Source organism: Zalophus californianus, chromosome 10 (genome assembly GCF_009762305.2).
Source record: "Zalophus californianus isolate mZalCal1 chromosome 10, mZalCal1.pri.v2, whole genome shotgun sequence".
Lineage (NCBI taxonomy): Eukaryota > Metazoa > Chordata > Mammalia > Carnivora > Otariidae > Zalophus > Zalophus californianus.
In genome coordinates, this window is record NC_045604.1 from 72,102,398 (window position 1) to 72,121,776 (window position 19,379).

The following is a 19,379-nucleotide window of genomic DNA, read 5'->3' on the forward strand; positions in this document are numbered from 1 at the left end:
AAATCAACTTCAAGGCAGATAATTATTAATTGGATTCAATATCAAAATTAAGGATTTTTGTTCAAAGGAGGTCAGCATAGGTTAGGGGAAAATATTTATAATGTCTATAACTGGCAAGGTTTATCTAGACTATACTAAGAACTACTGCAAATAAGCCAACACACAGAAAAACTAAAAGCAAGCAGAGGATTTGAAAATACAACTTATAGAGTAAGAAATTTAAAAAGCCAACACATCTATAAAAACTGTTCAACCTCACTAGGTTATCAGAGAAATGCAGACTAAACTGAGATACCATTTTATACCCATCAGATTGGCATACATTAGAAAATGTGATTATACTAGGTGTTGTCTAGGATGAGGGGAAACCAGAAATCTACATTTCTAACTGTTGGGAGTCATAGACTGCATCAACCCATTGACAGAATCAGAGAATGCTCATATGTATATCCCTCTTGCCCAGCAATCTCCATCTAGAATATACGTACATACATACATACGTATCTGTGATAGACACTCATCCAGGTCCATAAAGGGATATGTACATGAATGTTCATTGCAGCATTCTTTGTGGTAGTGGGAAATTAAGACAGGCTGTATGTTCATCCCTGTAAATGAAAAATAAAATATGATAGACGTATATTCAGTATGAGAAATACTGAAGCAAATGGGCACATACCAACATGGTTGTGTCTTTTTTTTTTTAAGATTTTATTTATTTATTTGACAGAGAGAGACAGCAAGAGATGGAACACAAGTGGGGGAGTGGGAGAGGGAGAAGCAGGCTTCCCGCTGAGCAGGGAGCCCAATGCGGGGCTTGATCCCAGGACCCCGGGATCATGACCCGAGCCGAAGACAGACGCCCAATAACTGAGCCACCCAGGCACCCCTGGTTGTGTCTTTTAAAACATAAGTGAGAACCTTCTGAAAAAAATAAATTAAAAGGTAAGAAATAGAATGAAATTTATGGCAAATTGCATGGATGTCAATTTAAAACATTTACATATATAAGACACACTATGTTTTACAAGGGTACAATTAGACCCAGGCACTTACACATGTCAGCCACATGAGACACAGTAGGTGTCTATGAGTGTGGAGCAGAATGAGATTGGGGATTGGGAATAAAGTAGAAAAGTAAGTAAAATAAGGTTAAATTAAATCAAAACAAGAGAAGTCTTACAGAGTCCAATGATGACAGTTTGTGTAGTATTCCATAGAGGTGCCATCATTTACTGAATTCCCTATTTTTGTTCATTGAGATTCTTCGATTTTTCATGAGTATGGACTTTGTAGTAAATTAGACCTAGTTTAAGTTACTCTGCCATATGCTAGCTCTTTGCCTTGGATGAATTATGTAATACCTCTGAGCCTTAGTTTCTTGTAAAGTAGGAATAATACCTGCCTGGTGTGGTCGTTGTGATAATGTTTGTAAACTGTTGAGCACAGTGTCTGGCACAAGCCAGCAAGAAGTGCTAATCATTGTGAGACCCTTGCCAGAGACAGACCTACGGGGTGGGAAGCCCCTGTCAACAGGGGCCGTGCCCATCCTCACCTCTGGACCCCACCAGCACCTGGCACACGGTGTACCCTCAGTGACCAGTCCTTTGAATGATATGGTTTCTAAGTCAGCAGTTTCTAGGGTAATTTATCTTCCATAATATCTAATGACTTGATTAGGTTACCAGTCACCTTTTATGCATTTTAGTATCATTTGTAAGTGATTGCTCTTCACACAGCATGGTGTCAGTGTCTAAGGTTCATACCCCGATTCATGGTTTATGTTAGGGCCAGAGGTAGTGGGAATCCCTTCTCCCCTCTCCCTCCCAAAAAACACTCAAGGACGACATCTCTCAGATGATGAGTGAAAAATACTTACTTCTTCTGCATCGGATGGCTGGTTTATGCCCAGTGAGGAAACAAACACTGAAGTCACTGCTGTTTAACACTAAGCATGTCATATAATTGCTTCCTGCTCAGTTCACTCATCTATTTAGTGGGGATAAGACCACCTGCTCCAACTGCCATAGAAAGCATTTTAGAGATTTTATTTTTAAGCAATCTCTTCACCCAAAGTGGGACTCGAACTGACAACCCCAAGATCAAGAGTCCCATGCTCTACCAACTGAGCCAGCCAGGCGCCCCAGAAAGCATTTTAAAAACTGAGTTAGATCATATGAAAGTACCTTGAAAAAGATAAAATAATATCACTGGTAATTAGTTATGGAATGTGGTTATTCTTATTACTATTCAGTTAGTAATGTATCTTTGGGGTGGGACTGAGGTGAAAGATGGAGTGGGTTCTTCAGAGACAGCCTTTTCCCCTTGTGCTGGCCACGCAAATACTTTGTGCCAATTACCTGTGGGGTATGGATGTGCCCCCTTGGGCTCTGCAGGATGAGCCAGAGCCAGCTGGGCTTCCAGGCAGCAAAGCCAGTGCTCCTCAGATAGCCAGGGCCAGCCCCCGGGTTAAAAGCCTGCCTTCCCAACTAGTGGGCAGGGGAGCAGCTGTACAGCTCAGCCTCCTCCCTAATTCCTCTCTCTCCTACTTGGTCCACCAGGGACGGCGTGATGGATTTGGCAGAGTCCTGAAGCCAAAGGTATATTTCCTTGAACAATCCACAGACTTTTATTAACAGACTTCAGGGTATATGAGAGGCAAAAAGGGAACAAAGGTGGGGATCGGAGAGAAAAAGAGAGAGTGTGAAATGAATGGCTTTTTAAAGGTGCCGATTTTGGAATCTTCCCACAAAGAAGGGCTGGAGTGACATGGCCTTAGAGCCCCAAGCCCATTTGTGACCTTCTCCATCAGCTGAGAGAAGAGATAGGAGGCGAAAATATTTGAACCGTGAAGGGAAGTTTTTTTTTTTAAGCTTTTTATTTATTTATCAGAGAGAGAGAGACAGAGGCAGGCAGAGGGAGAAGCAGGCTCCTTGCTCAGCAAGGAGCCCAATGTGGGACTCGATTCCAGGACCCTGGGATCATGACCTGAGTCAAAGGCAGACACAACCGACCAGGCGTCCCTGAAGGGAAGTTTTAAAACTACAAATGAGGAACTCTTTAACAAAGTCATTTGTAAAATGGTCCGGGAGAGGAGCTGGGAAATTCTTAATCTGATGAGAAAAAAAGAAAACAAAATTCTTCAGAGTGCACTTGAGTCCTAGGAACAGAATCTTCAAGAGGAGAAGGTCATGGAAGACTTGGTTATAGTCCATTATCCTCAGGCATGCAAATCTCTAGGCACACCTTTCTCGCTTGCCAGGGAAATTAGCCATGTTTTATCGTGTTGAAATCTAAAAATGTCTGGTCATAATTTCTCTTGCTTTTAATTTAAGCCTATTTTGCTTTTCAAAGGAAAACACCTGTTGTGCAATCACACGTCTTTAAAATCCCATCATTATTATGAAGAAATTAACTGAAAGAGAAAGCAAAACCAAACCTCCCTTTAACCATTTGTTAAACAAACTAACGTCTTGGCCATTCTCCATGGAAACTATTTCCTCCTGCTCCCTCCTCTGTGAAAATCTGCACATGCTCCATGTCTTTTAAGCCATCAGGCAAATCAGGTAAGACCTTCCACTAAGCAACTGCCCAGGCACTGCACGGCAGAAAGCTTTCCTCCTGGTCCTCACGTCAAACACTCCGCTTTCCCTTTGGTGACACCCATTGTAAACTGCTGCCACCTTGCAGAGAGATGTAGCCTGGAGAGCTATTCCTGGAACACCATGCTTATCCAGCCATTTCCATTCTGAGTTTGTGGTGTTCAGTTGGTACACCTATGTGATATGCTGCCATACATTTAGTCCTTTTCTATTTTATGAGATCCTATGCTCATTAGAACTGCTGCCACCTGAGCCAGGCTCATGATCCACGCAGCCAGGATTTTTGTTCTAACAGTAGCATCAGAAATCAATTTTAAGGGAGCTTGGTTGTCTTCCCTGATGTGAACATCAAAAGTTAAAGTCCCCTTCAGACAGCATTTATTCCCTTAATTTCTCTTTATAACTATTTCTTAAATTTCAGTATTTTTAAATTGTGATGCCCCTTAGGCATTACAATTTCCATAAGTTTAGTTTGAACTATATCACCTTTTTGGTTTACTGGTCCTATTTTACCTCTTTTAAGATTCAAACTCCCTTATCTCTCATTCTTGAATTCTAAGATTTGGGGATAAAATTCTTGTTCACCTGATCAAATACCTTAAACTTTCTACCTGGGGAGATTTTGACTGTATTTCACCTCAGATTTCATCCGTTTAGACAAAGTTTGTTTTGTTTTGTGGTTCTTGCCTGCCATTCTGCCTCAGTGTTACTCTCCACTGAAAACCCCATTTCCCATTCTGACTATGTCCTTAAGAAAATGAACTTAGAACTTCATGCAAGAGAGTCAGGCACAAACTTGGCTCTCAAGAATATCACTGCCAACCATCTCCCAAATAAATGAAATACTTAAAACATATCTAGAAACTTCTCTACCAGGATTGGGAATTTAGAATTGGGCTTGTTTCTCTGCTTTTAATGATTCACTTTCCCTTTTTTGCTCAGGCTAATACTAAAGCGCAGCTTGGATCCTGAGAACATGCCATCACAAATGGGGATTTGCCAGCAGCTCAGGAGCAACTTCCATGATAGGAGGCAGCCAACCCCAATTCCAGATGTGGCACCTAATCCGCGAATGATCAGTTGAGAGTTCTGGAATTTAGAGGAGGAGCAGGCGGAAAACTGGGTGAAGGTAGGCAATTACAATATCTGGGATTCTCTTTGAGACACAAGTCTTGGCTGTTTTTCTCAATATCCTGAACATTCAAACCAAATTCACAGGCAGACCAGGATAAGAACCATCTATGCATCATATAAGCCATTCCTGAAAATCATTCTGTACTCAAACAACCTCCATCTGGGTGTTCCCCTGCCAAAATTGCCCCATAAATGGCATACCCTTCCAGTTCAATATTGTCCTCTCTAGGCTACTCTTAAAATGCAATTAGTGTTGGATTGATTTAACATTCCCAAATTATGAGAGAAATAGGAACCAAGGGAAGAGACTCTTTGAGGGAGGAAAACACTCTGAAGAGCAGCTGAGTTGCTGAATTCAAACTTGAAGTTACAGTCACATTGGCTTGGGGAGTTTGTCAAGCTCAGGCCAAGAATCTAGCTGGTCTGGCATTTCCTTCTGAACTTTCTGGTGACTGAGATCGATAGTTTCCCATTCTAGGTATAGTTTTTCCCTTTTTGCTTTGGCTGGTTTGTTCCTGGGCTAAAAACCATTCCATATGCATAGAGCCCTGTCTGAAATTCTGGCATCCCTGAGCTGCCACAAAGCAAATCCTACATGGATACAAGAGGAGAAGCACTCTACTAGCCGGAGGTATGAGACGGACTTCAGAAAGAACTTCAGAACAGAAAGATGAGATGACTATCAGATGGTAACTCAGTTCCTCAGCATCCTTAGGTTTTAAATGAAAAGGATAAGTAGTTAATTCCACTTGAGGTATAAGGTAGAGGCCTGAAGGAGAGTTGAAAGGTTCTCTGAGGAAAAAAAGTTCTCTGAAATCTTTATCATCCCTGACTTGATAGAGGGATGCTATTGGCCCATTATTAACAAAGCCTAATTTTTGTTTGTGAGATGTTAAGAATTACTCCACAGTACAGATGTGTCATATATCTCAAAGGATCAAGGATATCCTCTGAAATCTTCCAGTTTCCTTTACTAATAATGGGTAGATTCATCATGTTCTTCCTCAAACCTCATCTTTGTAGACCAGGAGTTTTCACCAAGGATGGGAAGGATTTGGAAGAGAGGGGGAGACATTTATCAGAAACTTCTGGAGAGTTTTTCCAAATATAGCGAGTCTGCTTCCCCCTCTCATGAGCGTATCAAAACCTTGGAGGGGGAAATGTGTATTTTAAGAATTTCTACATGTAATTCTAATGGTCAACTCCCTCTACCCTTTTGTAACCACTGTGCTGAACTGAAGATCCCTAATCTTTTTGTTCTTCATAAGGCCTTCTCTCATTGTAGTAATAACTCATGTTTGGCATTTGGATGGAATAAAGTTTCCATTCATGTGGGACTGACAGTGGTTGGGGATTGCAATGAACATTTGCAGTCACAAAAATTAAATTGGCACTTACATATGATGCCCATAAAACTATTAGACCCTCTGTGATGCAGAGCAGCCTTATCTAATTTGTTTTTTCACTTGCTTTTCTCTCAGTGGTTTTCCCTGGACAGATTCCTTGAGTGACTGAGCAACCAAAATGGCAGGGGCCAACAACAGCTTCTTGGAGGGCTTCATTCTGATGGGTGTATCTGACCATCCCCAGCTGGAGATAATCTTTTTCATAGTCATTCTCTTCTCTTACTTGCTGACCTTGGTTGGGAACTCAACTATTATCCTGCTTTCCTGCCTGGATGCCCGACTCCACACCCCCATGTACTTCTTCCTCAGCAACCTCTCCTCCCTGGACCTTGCTTTTACAACTAGCTCAGTCCCCCAAATGCTGATTAACTTATGGGGACCAGATAAGACCATAAGCTATGGTGGCTGTGTGACCCAGCTCTATGTTTTCCTCTGGCTAGGGGCCACTGAGTGCATCCTGCTTGTGGTGATGGCATTTGACCGCTATGTGGCAGTTTGCCGGCCCCTGCATTACACCACCATTATGAACCCTCGGCTTTGCTGGCTGCTGGCTGCCATTGCATGGTTGGGTGGCTTGAGCAACTCTGTGATCCAGTCAACGTTCACTCTGCAGGTCCCATTATGTGGACACCGGAGGGTGGACAACTTCCTGTGTGAGGTGCCTGCCATGATCAAACTGGCCTGCGGAGACACGAGTCTCAATGAAGCTGTGCTCAACGGTGTCTGCACCTTCTTCACTGCTGTCCCACTAAGCATCATCCTGATCTCCTACTGCTACATAGCTCAAGCAGTGCTGAAGATCCGCTCAGCTGAGGGACAGAGAAAGGCCTTTAATACATGCCTCTCCCATCTGGTGGTGGTATTCCTCTTCTATGGCTCAGCTATCTATGGGTATCTCCTTCCAGCTAAGACCAGCAACCAAGACCAGGGCAAATTCATTTCCCTCTTCTACTCTGTGGTCACGCCAATGGTGAATCCTCTCATCTACACTCTAAGAAACAAGGAGGTAAAGGGGGCGCTAAGGAGGCTGCTGGGAAAGGGAAGAGAACTTGGCTGAGAGAAGGGAAAACTCCATCACCATTTAACTCCTCTTCTTCTTCTACCTTTTCTCATTCTTGCTCTGGCCTGATGAATATGAGGAGTACCAACCCTAGTACAACCAAGATATGTTCCCAACAACCCTAAGCTGCTAAGACATGGTTAGAGTTATTTCTAATATTCTATGCTTATTTACTAAAAACCCTGTGGACTACAGGTAACAATAGATCTTAGGTGTGTCTCATCAACAGCTCAGAGGTTTTTGACTTAGTACAGACCTAGCTCACTGTCCTTGTTGTACACATGCTATTTATTACATGTAATGAATATTACTTGTTTTGTATTTCTAGAGAATTATGTACTTTAAAAAGCAGTTCCACTTGCAATGTCTTTATATAATGATGCTATTATTCCATAAAATCAAGCCAGACATTACTCCCAAATGAAAACTCAATTCATCTTTGTACCCTATCCATCCCCCCATCTTTCTCCATCTCTCTTTGTCTCTTCTCAGTATTTCAATCTGTCTACCCATACTTCTGTTTTTAAAAAGATTTTATTTATTTGAGAGAGAGAACAGAGTGAGAGAGAGTGCGTACAAGCTGGGGGGAGGGGGAAAGGGAGAGGGAGAAGTAGACTCTCCACTGAGCAGGAAGCCTGATACAGGGCTCAATCCCAGGACCCTGGGATCATGGCCTGTGCTGAAGGCAGACACCCAACGGACTGAGCCACCCAGATGCCCCTGTCTACCCATACTTCCTATCCATATGTTCCTCTGTCATCTTGTTTACCCTCTCCTTTATGTCTACATGCCATTTTCTGCTTCACCTAATGTTTAATGAGAAAAAAGAAAGACTATTTTCCTTTCAATTAAACCTATTTATTTAAATTGTCTCCTCCAAAGTCCCAGCCATGAGATTTGCTATCAGCATTTGGATATGTTAGTATGATTGGTGGATTATGGGATGCTCTGAGACTCCTTAAGCAAGTCTAAGAGCCCTTAGATTATCTCTCCATAAAGCATGTCCCCTGCCTCCAGATCTGGCTTTTCAGTCTTAATATTCCTGGAAATCAGCAATCAGTCCAGCACACCATGACTCACCTCGAGGAACACAGGTATTGGAATTAGAATGCAATATGTGATACAGCACATTACTGGAATTGCCAGGGGAATACATACCTACTACCACATTTCATGTACTCTTTCCTTAGAGAAACTGGGTTAATATGAGTAAGTTGCTTAGCAATTACATTTCCAAAGAAAAGGAAATCAATAGATCTTAGGACTATTTTCAACAGAGTGTTGTACTTTTGTCCCCCACAGCACCTAAACACATGCCTTATACACAGCAGATGCTCAATAAACATTTAGTGAAATGAATTAATTAACAAGCCCCACAAGTATCCCATTTTCACACTATGAACTAAATTTGTGAAATGAACAATTTTTATGTTTACTACTTTGGAGTTACCCTGTCCCTTGGACAATGCCAAACAAATGGTGACAAATATCCCCTTTTCCACATATCTATATTGCCCCCTCCAAAGAAATCTAGAAATCCTTCTCAATTGGTTTTCCCAGTTGTAGACCAGAGCCGTGACCTATATTCTCAGTTTTCCACTCAGTAATATTTCAAGTGTGTCTCCAGGACTACCCAAGTACTGGCATTATCTTGGTGCATTTATCAAACTCCAGAGACTCACAGGTTCAAAATTTTTATTGAACAGCACACTTAGAGTAGATGAAGTTCTCAGAAGGTAGGATCACAATGACTAAACTCCTGTGTTAATATATAAACCAAAATGACAGTGGATTAATTTATGAGAACTGTAACTACCAAGGAAACTGAACAGTCATATCCTCTAGGCAAATCATTTAAATTACTAAATAACTTGGGAGGAAATAAGAGGAAAATAAAGAGGGAATCCTTAAACACTTTGGAATAATGATGAACTCCCCATCAAAAATACAGATTATTAGGGTGCCTGGGTGGCTCAGTTGGTTAAGCAACTGCCTTCAGCTCAGGTCATGATCTCCAGATCCTGGGATCGAGCCCCACATCGGGCTCCCTGCTCGGCGGGAAGCCTGCTTCTCTCTTTCCCACTCCCCCTGCTTGTGTTCCCTCTCTCGCTGTCTCTCTCTGTGTCAAATAAATAAAATCTTTTAAAAAATACAGATTATTTTTAATCTAACATGGAGTTAGGGGCATAGAAAAACACAGGGAATTGGAGGAGAAAAAGCTAATTGCCATACTGGGCTTCTTCCCACAATCACTCTGCTCTCTCCCTCTCTTTCCTAACAGTGTAGCTGTCTAGTTACTCTGCTCTCTGAGTAGGGAGGCAGCAGGTAACTTAGAAAATTCATGACACGAGGAGCTAAGAGTCATTTTGATGTACTTTGGAAATAATGAGATATGGTAGCTAATAGATCTGATCTCTCCAGCACTACCTTCCATCATCTGTAAGGTGAATAGAATACCTGGCAGGAACATTATAAGGATCAAATAGATAATGTGTGCAGGAGTGTTTAGTGGAAACTGCTTGGTGTTATATTTAATCGAAGTGGAATGCATTTATAGGGAGGATAATCAGTCTATTTCACGTCCCACCTCCCTCCATTTATGTCCTGATGCAGTATACTCCTTCACTGGGCAACAAGTGTCTTCATAAATGATGGATGGATGAACGGGCCAGAATAAAGGCAGAGAGCCCACAGAGGAGTGTTCATTGTTACTTCCCTCAAACTCCACATCCCAATCTATCAGCTCCCTCTTCAAAATATATCCAGAATATGCCAGTCAAGGATAACAAAGAAACAAAAATTAGGGAAGTATTTCAATGTCCACCAAAATGGAAATGATTGAAGACTGAATATGTTCTGGTACATGACTAAACGCAACAGCCTAAAAATAAAAGGTGAGATCGACATATTGAAATAGAAAACCTTCAAGATAAATGGGCAAAATTGCATAGGAAGCTACAGAAAAATATACACACAAGTAACAGTTATTTCTTCTGGAAAGAGTGCAGCTTGGGAAATAAGGAATGAGGAAACTTTCTTTTAATAAGAGGATGGTTTGCGGTACGCACTGGATATTAAAAACTGAAATAGGGAAGAAAACATTGGGTTGGAAACACTATTTCTGTCATTACATTCGCTTAAAAACGGTCTTGGTTTCCACTTCTGGGGGATAAAAAAGGTCATACTAACTTCATAGGATTGTTGTCAGGATTACGTAGTGTGGACGTGTTTACAATTGTGCCTAGCACACCAACAGCGTGACGGTCTTTGACTACTGTTACTGTTATATCTGTAAAACCCTCTAAGCAACACCTGTGTTGTAAGGAAAACCCATCGAAGTCAAGAAGCGGAAGCGCCTGGCCAACGGAAGGGCAGTAACCAATAGGAGAGAGTTAACAAACGCCCATAGCACGGATCCCGTTTTCATAAATAGGTTGATTGGCCCCAGGGCATGACGCCAAGAAAATCCTGTCGACTCATTGGTGAGGAGGGCTGTCGATTAGCGGAAGGCGGAAACCAGAGAAACAGAAACGTCCTTCAGGGCGCGCCTGCGTGCTCCGCCCCGCTCATTTCGGGCTGATCCGTTGCGCATGCGTCAGGCCTTCTGAACGTCCCGGCATGTCTCGGGGCGGCTGCTGGCCCAGCGGGTTGGAAAAGATGGCGTGGCTGGTTAGTGACGTTTGTGAAGCTGAGTTTTCCTGTTGGGAGGGCTCTGAGTGCTGCAGCTCCTCCCTTTACCCTGCAGCTGTGGTCTTCCCTCTCGGGACGCGAAGACACCGAGTGGCCGTCTGCCGGGACCTCGCCCCTCTAGGGGGGCGTGGGGAGGAGGTGGCCGGCGCACCAGTCCGTCTCGCTCCGGGGCACCCGTCCGTGCATTTCCCCCTGGAGAGACCTTTGAAAGGTTCCGAGCCTCCTGCCCTTGCGATTTACGCCGATGAAGCACTCGTTCACTGAGGGCTGTTGCCTCAGAAGAGCACTCAAGACACTCCCCTTGCCCTCGGAGAGCTCCCAAACAGGTGATCACAACCCACCAGAAGCATCCTGGTATTAGGTAGAGTTGGATGAGGGCTTTGAGAGAGAGTTGGGGCCGAGGAGTTCAAAGCATTCAGAAGCTTCAAGAAGGTGGTGGTGGTGGTGCCAGTACTCATCCTGTGGGGTACTTGCCTTTCGGTGGTGCTCTCCTTGAGGACATAAAAGTTTCCTTCTTTCTACATTTCTAGGCTCAGGTGCCCTTCCTCCCCTGGTTGGAGAGACAGAGACCTGCAGCCCCTTGTGTTCACTTTCTATGGAAAGAATGAACAGGACCCTGAAAAAAAAAAAAGACTATTAAATCTAGGCAGGAAAAATTTAGTTGGTCAAAGCACTAAGGCTGGAAAGGCCAGAGCCTGTTTATTCCAGGACCTGGGATTGGTTCACACTGAGCTGGTTGGAGAATGTGCATAGGGTAGTGGGCAGTGAGGCTGGAGGGGCCTTGAATGTCGAGGACAGCCTTGCAAGCTTGGAGATCTTGGCTTATTTCAGAGGCAACAGGAAGTCTCCAGGGCTGTGGAAGAGACTAGTTATGCAATTGGATTAGTGACATGGAAAGTCAGGAAGTCCAGATCTGCTCTATAGGAAGACTAGGTGGAGAGATGAAGACTTTTATACCAGTCTGGTCTAATGACTTGTCCCTAGACAAGGGTTTCTAACCAAGGACCATTTTGCCCCCAAAAGGATTTGGTAACAATGGAGCCAATTTCGTGGTCACACCTCAGGGTTGCTCATGACATCTAGTGGGTGGAGGCCAAGGATGTAGCTACATGTCTCCTATAATGCATGGAACATTCCCCCTCCCCCCAACCACCTCTCCACAATAAATACCTGTCTGGACCAAGATGTCAGTAGTGCTGAGGTTCAGCAATCCTATTTAGAACGTTAGTAGTGGAAATGGAAGACAGATGTCAGAGACATCTGAAACAGACCAGGTTCCTCTTTTGTAGCAGTGTGCATTGGGACTCCCAGGAAACCTAGACTTTACTTGCAATACTCAGTAAATCTAAACTTCTGCAAAAACTCCAGAGGTGCCAAAAGAATGACCAAGCCCACAAAGCATCTCTGAGTCACTTCCTCCATCTGCCAGAGCAGGGCTGCACAAAGTTCACTCGGAGGCGTGATCACTACTGGACTTAGGTTACTTGCTAGGGTCCTGTATTCTCCACGAGTAATGATTGCTCAATCCTCACTGTCTGCCAGGAAGCCAGCCAAGGATGAGTACCAGGACTATGAGGCTGGAGCTAAAACAGGGAAAGCAGAGATTTGCGTGTGATGAGGTCAGCAGTGAAATGGGCACACTCCAGCCCAGGGTCCCAGGATTCCCCAGCCTGTTCCTGCACTGGCTGGTAGGGTAGTCCCTTCACAGGAGAGGCTGAGAAGAGGTGCTCAGGGGAATAAAAAGTGGGGTCATGAGGCTGGAGGGATCCAGCTCCTGTTTTGGCTACAGGCACCCATCTGCTACCTTAGACTGAAGAACCACACAGATATATGCGAAGGGAGGGTGATCTGTGGCTTTGGCCTTCTTTGGGTTGTGAGAATATGGATCTTGCCTAGAGGAATGCTTAGTTATTTTCGGCAAGGAAGTGTCCACTGAGAAATTATATCAATTAGTTAAAATGTTTCAGTGAGGGAGGAAGTATAGAAACCACATGGAGAGTCCCAGTATTTCGTATACAGGAGGGGAAACTGGCTTCTCAATAGACATGTGAAGGTCTGAACCAAACCAGGAGGGTGTTCTATACCTGAGAGGAGATCAATAGGCTTGGAGGTATTACCTTTTATACACCTACTTCATATTCATTCTCCAGTGGCTGGAGCAGAGATCAGGCTGTGTGAGTCAATGGGAGGTAGACAGTAAGGTATCTAACATAGTGCAGGGGACAGCTACTCCACATGGGGTTGGGGGAACACAGCAAAAAGGTTGGAGTAATCAAGACTTAGAAGAGAGGCCCTGCACATCTGGGTCACATCTTGGGGATGTCAGAGCTGGGTGGTGCTGCCCAACTGGTGCTGGTACTTCCGAAGGTCTGGTGAGGTGATTCTGGAAGACAGAGTGTCTACTTCGTTGACGGCGTTGTATCTGGCTGCTAAGGAATGTGGTATATCAGAGAACCAGGAAATATCAAATATTTCCTGAAGGAATGAATAAATGAATGTGTTCTCCAATTCCTACCTGTCTCCTCCAGACTGTCCGGGGCAGCTGACAGGCAAGGGTTGTGCTGACTTCCTTTCTCTGCCCAGCAGACTGGAGCATGAAGCAGTTTGGAGGGTGGAGGCAGCCCCCACTTCCAACAAGGCAAGCAGTCAGCAGTTGCCCCCAACTCCCTGGCCGCGGCACCCCAGGAGTGGGAGGAGCCTGCTACAGAGGCCTCCCTGGGCACCTCCATTCCTTGTTTCCATTGACTTCCACTGGTTCCCTCATTAAGCAAATCCGGCTCTTTGAGCGGGTATCCAAAGCCCTTCCCTAACTGATCCACCCTGGGCTGTGTCTCTGTTCCCCACCATGATGTCCAGTGAAGTCAGCTGTCCCAGTCACGGCACAGTGAAACCCCTCTGTTTGTCTTCACGCGGGCTCTGGAAAGATGTTATTTTTTCCCTCTGTGTAGAGCAGAGTTAAGCCTGGGTCTCTGGGAACTGACCTGCCTAGCCTGTCGTGAGGGTCATGCTCAGGGACAGTGTGTGCAGGGAAATGAGCCCGGGCAAGGCTCAACTGGAGGAAACACTGACATAGATTCTTAGGACTTGCCTTCCTTACCTTTCTTCCCCCAAATTAAAACTTTTTAAATTTGTTTTATTTTTTGGTTTTGAAGTAGAACATCCTTCTTTGTTCTTGTTTAATTCTTCAAAAAGACTGAAGCAGAGACCATGACAGTTGCTTTCACCATAATTAGACAAGGTACTAACAGCTTGTATGCACAGGCCAGGAACCAGGACAACGTGCCCATCTTTTACCACGTTTTATCCATGGAAATTTCACAGAAGGTTAAATATCTGTTTAGAATTAATATGATTTAGATCGGTTTTTAGTGCTCTTGACACCGCATTCCTTCTGCACCCCTGGGTTTTCCTTACACCTGTGATGTCCCCTCCCAGTGAGCGTGCAACCCTCCCCAACCCAATTCTCCTGCTCCTCTGTATGTTCTCCACCGCCACAGGCTCTACCCTTGGATCCTTTTGGGACCCTGTGGGCCTCCGCATGAGGATAAAGTTTCTGATGGAGAAAATTAGCACCAAGGACCAAGAGAGTGGAGGGAGAAACACCTTTATTTTCATTAGAAATAGTAATGCTTATAAACCTGTTGAAACCGTTAAATGTAACACACAAGAAACCAGGAACCTGGGTGGGGGTGATCTAGAGGAGAAATCTTAGAAAGAGGAGCCCAGATGTCACACTTGCTCTGAGATTAAGTCACTTAGAGTAGTGGTACCCTGTGGCTTAAGCTGTCCCTCCTGCTTTGCTGTCTTTTCTGGGTGACTAGAGTACAGAGCAGTGACCTACTCTGAGGTAGATGTACCAGAGAGCAGGTGCCTAGTGATATTAATTGGTTTAGGATACATCGAGGCCATTCACTTGCAGATGTGCTTCCCATGAGCAGGGAAAATTTCTTCTCTGACCTGCCCCAGAAACAGTTCCCAGGCCACTAGCCACCCATTCTCTCTTCAGAACAAGGTTACCCTAGTTTCCTGGCAGGACTTTGGATCCTGTGTTCAAAGCAGATGGAAGTCCACGGTGACACAGGACTGGGGGTCACAGGCAGACGTAGAAAGAGAGCTCAGCACTCTAATGGTGAGTCCTAGTCCCGCTGTGGTTCTTGAGATCCACTTGTAGTTCTCCTGCTGAGCCACAGACTGGCTGGCAGAAGCCTCCACAAGCCGATGGAAGCTCCAGGAGACTCAAACTAGGGAATTGATCTGTTGGCTTTCCTACACCCTTGCAGCATGTGTCCCTTTTTGGGTGTGAGTGTGTCCTCCCTGTGTGCCCCCTGATGGTGGATGAGGGGGGGATTCTTGGGGAAGCTTTTCTCACTCCAAGGGCACCTGTACAGCTTCTCCCCGGTGTGTGTCTTCTGGTGGGCATGGCCGTGGGCGCCGTTGTTGAAGCTTTTCCCACAGTGTGCGCGGGGCGGCGGGGGGCTCTGCCGGATATGGGCTCACTGGTGAGCACTGAACTGGGAGCTGTTGTTGAATCTCTTCCCACAGACAGCGCACTGATAAGGCTTCTCGCCGGTGTGGGTCCTCTGGTGGATGATGAGGCTGGAGCTCTGGTTGAAGCTTTTCCCACATTCCCCACAGCGGTAGGGTCTCTCCCCCGTGTGCGTCCTTAGGTGGGCAATGAGGTGGCAGTGCTCACTGAAGCCTTTCCCACATTCGCTGCACTTGTGAGGCTTCTCTCCTGTATGGATTCTTTGATGCCGAATGAGGTAAGAACCTCGGCTAAAGCTTTTCCCACACTGCTGGCACTTAGACGTTTTTTCCAGTTCGGGGACTGGCTGGTGGCGACAGAGAGAGCGCTGAGAGCAGTCTCCCCCACTCGGGACACGCGCACAGGCCTTCTCGCCGGCATGGAGTCTCTGCTGACTCCTCCTGTCCTGGGAAGGGGGTCTCCCCGCACGCTCCCCTGGAGAACGTCTTCATTGCCCTTTGGGCTCAGGCTCACCCTTCTGGCCTCTCTTGGGCTCAGGGTGCCAAAAAATTTCACTACACTTTCTCCATACGGCCTTCTTCACTTCTGCTTGCCCTGAATCATCCCATTTCTGATTCTCTGTTTTAGTTTTGTTCTTGATCTCAAGACCTGAGGGAACAGAAAGACATGGGACTATGGAGAAAGAACAGAACAATGAGGAAAGTTACAGTTAAAGCACCATAAGGGAGAAATACCTAAATGGAATTCTTCACAGGATTTAGCCTTCTGCTGAGTAATAGCCTCGTTTCATTTTCCAATTGTTGTATATTCAAGCTCCAAAGCCTGTGGTCATGGGGAAAAAAACCCCTAGAGTCCACCTACTGTTCTATACTGTCTCTTTTCTTTCTTTTTTATTTTTTTGAAGATTTTATTTATTTATTTGACAGAGAGAGAAAGCAGGGGGAGCAGCAGTCAGAAGGAGAAGCAGGCTCCCCACAGAGTGGGGAGCCCTCTGCACGACTCGATCCCAGGACGCCGGGATCATGACCCGAGCCAAAGGCAGATGCTCAACCGACTGAGCCACCCAGGTGCCCTCTTTCTTTCTTCTTCTAAGATTTTATTTATTTGTTTGAGAGACAGAGAATGAGAGAGAGAGAGCACAAGAGGGGGGAGGGTCAGAGGGAGAAGCAGACTCCCTGCTAAGCAGGGAGCCCGATGTGGGACTCGATCCCGGGACTCCAGAATCATGACCTGAGCTGAAGGCAGTCGCTTAAGCAACTGAGCCACCCAGGCGCCCGCCCCCTTTCTTTTTTTAAAAAGATCTTACTAATTTATTGGAGAAAGAGAGAAATCAGGTGCGTGCACCAGGGAGGGAGAGGAAGAAACAGGTTCCCCACTAAGCAGGGAGCTCGACATGGGGGCTCAGTCCCATGGGGGCTCAATCCCGGGATTATGACCTGAGCCAGAGGCAGATGCTTAACCAACTAAGCCACCCAGACACCCCCTAAATGGAATTCCTCACGGGATTCAGCTTTCTGCTAAGTACTAGCCTAGTTTCATTCTCCGATTGTAGTACTTTCAAGCTCCAAACCCTGTGGTCAAGGGAAAATTGCCCCTAGATTCCACCTACTGTCCTATACCATCTCTCTTTTTTTAAAAGAGATTTTATTTATTTGACCCCGAGAGAGTGTGCGCACAAGTAGGCAGAGCAGCAGGCAGAGGGAGAAGGAGAAGCAGGCTCCCCGTTGAGCAGGGACCCTGACACGGGGCTGGATCCCAGGACCCCGGGATCACGACCTGAGCCGAAGGCAGACACTTAACTGACTGAGCCACCCAGGCGCCCCGTACTGTCTCTTTTTGGATGTTAAGACAGTGACACGTCTGAGGCCGAGAGGCTAGCTCTGTGTCATCTGCCAGTCTGTCTCCAGGCTTCACCTCAACTCTTGACGGCCCTGCCGCCGGCAGCTGAGTAACAACAGGCTGCCCTGAGCTTGGCTGAAATGAGAGGTAAGCGTGTGGCCACGACGTGGCCAGCAGACGCTCAGGCCAGGAAAGGAGGGTGGTGCTGGAGCAGGAGGGCAGGGGAGAGAGTCTGGGCCGGAGCCTCTGGCAGTCTGAGGAAGCCGAGGAAGGGAGCCGCACAGGAAAAACGCCACGTACTCCGTGAAAGAGGCTGGCACATGCGGGCCTGGGCTCTGAAGGGCAAGGGGAAAGCCTCCACACCGAGAGCCGGCCTCCCGGGCCCGTGCCAGGCCGTCCATCAGGGCAGTGAGCACGCCAGCGGCAGAGGCAGATCCCTCTTGATGGCCGGGCTGATGGCCACTGGGGGGACGTCCCTGTCCCTTGGCTGTCAGAGCCAAGAATTCCACCAAGTCTGTGTGGGAACAAGACTGGCAGGTCACGTCTCCTACCTTCCCGGCCAGGATCCCAGAAGTCCTGCTCATCCCCGGCTGCACCATCCGCCCAGGCCCCTTCGACCTCTGTGGGCTCCCCGTTCTGCTGACTCAGCTCTCCGGGCTCTGCAGCCCTTCCCTCTTGGCCAGGAACAGCACGGCTTGCCACCGTGGGTGCAGCGGCCTGGGAGCTTGACAGGGCATCTGCTGCCTCATAAAGGACACATGGCTCAGGCACATGGCCTGCCCTCCCCTTGTGGTACCACGACGGCAGGCTGGTGAACTCGGTGCGACACTGCTCTGGTGTCCGCAGAAAGCCCTGCTCCCGGAGTCGTCCTGCCACCGCCCTATAGGCCTGGCTGTGCTCACGAATTGGAGTTTCTCATGATGCTGAGCATCCCACAGGGTGGCCAGGAGCGTCTCGGTCTCCTCGTCGCCCCAGTGTACACCTGCTGCCCGGGGCCAGGGGACACACGATAAGACCACAGGGCCCTGCACACCACACGGCCGGGTTAGCAGCTCAGGAAGTTGCGTGCCGGTTTGTCAGGCTCTGCCACAACTGTGTGCTGTCATCCCTGGGAAGCTACCCCACTGTGGGCTTCTTTCCTAAAACACAGACGCTCGGCATAGTGGGAAGGGCATCCTCTCTGACGGAGAAGGGGCTGTGGAATATTTACCAAAGCTGCCCTTTTGTTTCTCCTTATCCTGAATCCCACTCATTTGTCCTGAGAGCTGACTCACGGTAAGTGTGATGCTCGCCTGTGTCCACGGTGGGGGAATCCCTGAGGGAGTGTGGCTCTAATGGTCTGACGTCTGAAAGGGCCCGCTGCCCCCCGACGGCCTGGGCTCACAAGCACGCTGGCTCCGTTCGAGTGCCCGCTGCCCCTCAGGTCGGTCTCCGCTGTGTGCGCGAGCACGTGTGCGTTCACGTCGCCCTGCTCTTCCCACAGGCCGTGTCTCCTTCAGCTGCAGGCTGTCCCCCAGTGCCATGCTCTACCTGCCACACTCTGTCCCCACTGCTTTCCATGTCTCACCCCTCCCTTGTTCCCGCTCGCTGTCACACGTGCTGTCCACCCTGTCCTGAGCCCTCTGGTGTCTTGCTTTCCCTTTCTTGCAGTCTCTGCGAGTCGTGCCTGCTTTTAGACTCTTCCTCTTTTTTTTTATTTTTTTATTGTTATGTTAATCACCATATATTACATCATTAGTTTTTTATGTAGTGTTCCACGATTCATTGTTTGTTCATAACACCCAGTGCTCCATGCAGAATGTGCCCTCTTTAATACCCATCACCAGGCTAACCCATCCCCCTACCCCCCTCCCCTCTAGAACCCTCAGTTTCTTTTTCAGAGTCCATCATCTCTCATGGTTCGTCTCCCCCTCTGACTTACTCCCCTTCATTCTTCCTCTCCTGCTATCTTCTTCTTTTTCTTTTTTCTTAAAATATGTTGCATTGTTTCAGAAGTACAGATCTGTGATTCAATAGTCTTGCACAATTCACAGCGCTCACCGTAGCACATACCCTCCCCAATGCCACCCCATCCCTCCCACCCCCAACCACTCCAGTAACACTCAGTTTGTTTCCTGAGATTAAGAATTCCTCATATCAGTGAGTAGACTCTTCCTCTTTAT

At 46.7% G+C, this 19,379-nt stretch overlaps 2 protein-coding genes across 2 annotated transcripts; one reads left to right on the top strand and one right to left on the bottom strand.

Moving 5' to 3' along the window:
* Positions 1 to 6,260: 6,260 nt before the first annotated feature.
* On the top strand, positions 6,261 to 7,306 carry LOC113932466 (olfactory receptor 2C1). Its single transcript, XM_027611670.2, has one exon. It carries the CDS (start codon positions 6,261 to 6,263, stop codon positions 7,197 to 7,199), a length of 939 nt encoding a protein of 312 aa, XP_027467471.1. The 3' UTR covers positions 7,200 to 7,306.
* Positions 7,307 to 14,486: 7,180 nt separating this feature from the next.
* ZSCAN32 (zinc finger and SCAN domain containing 32) lies at positions 14,487 to 18,740 on the bottom strand. Its single transcript, XM_035722211.1, is given in 3 exon segments — positions 14,487 to 16,026; positions 17,769 to 18,086; positions 18,680 to 18,740. Coding segments are annotated over 3 exon segments (1,272 nt in total). The 3' UTR covers positions 14,487 to 15,133.
* Between the last annotated feature and the right edge of the window lie 639 nt (positions 18,741 to 19,379).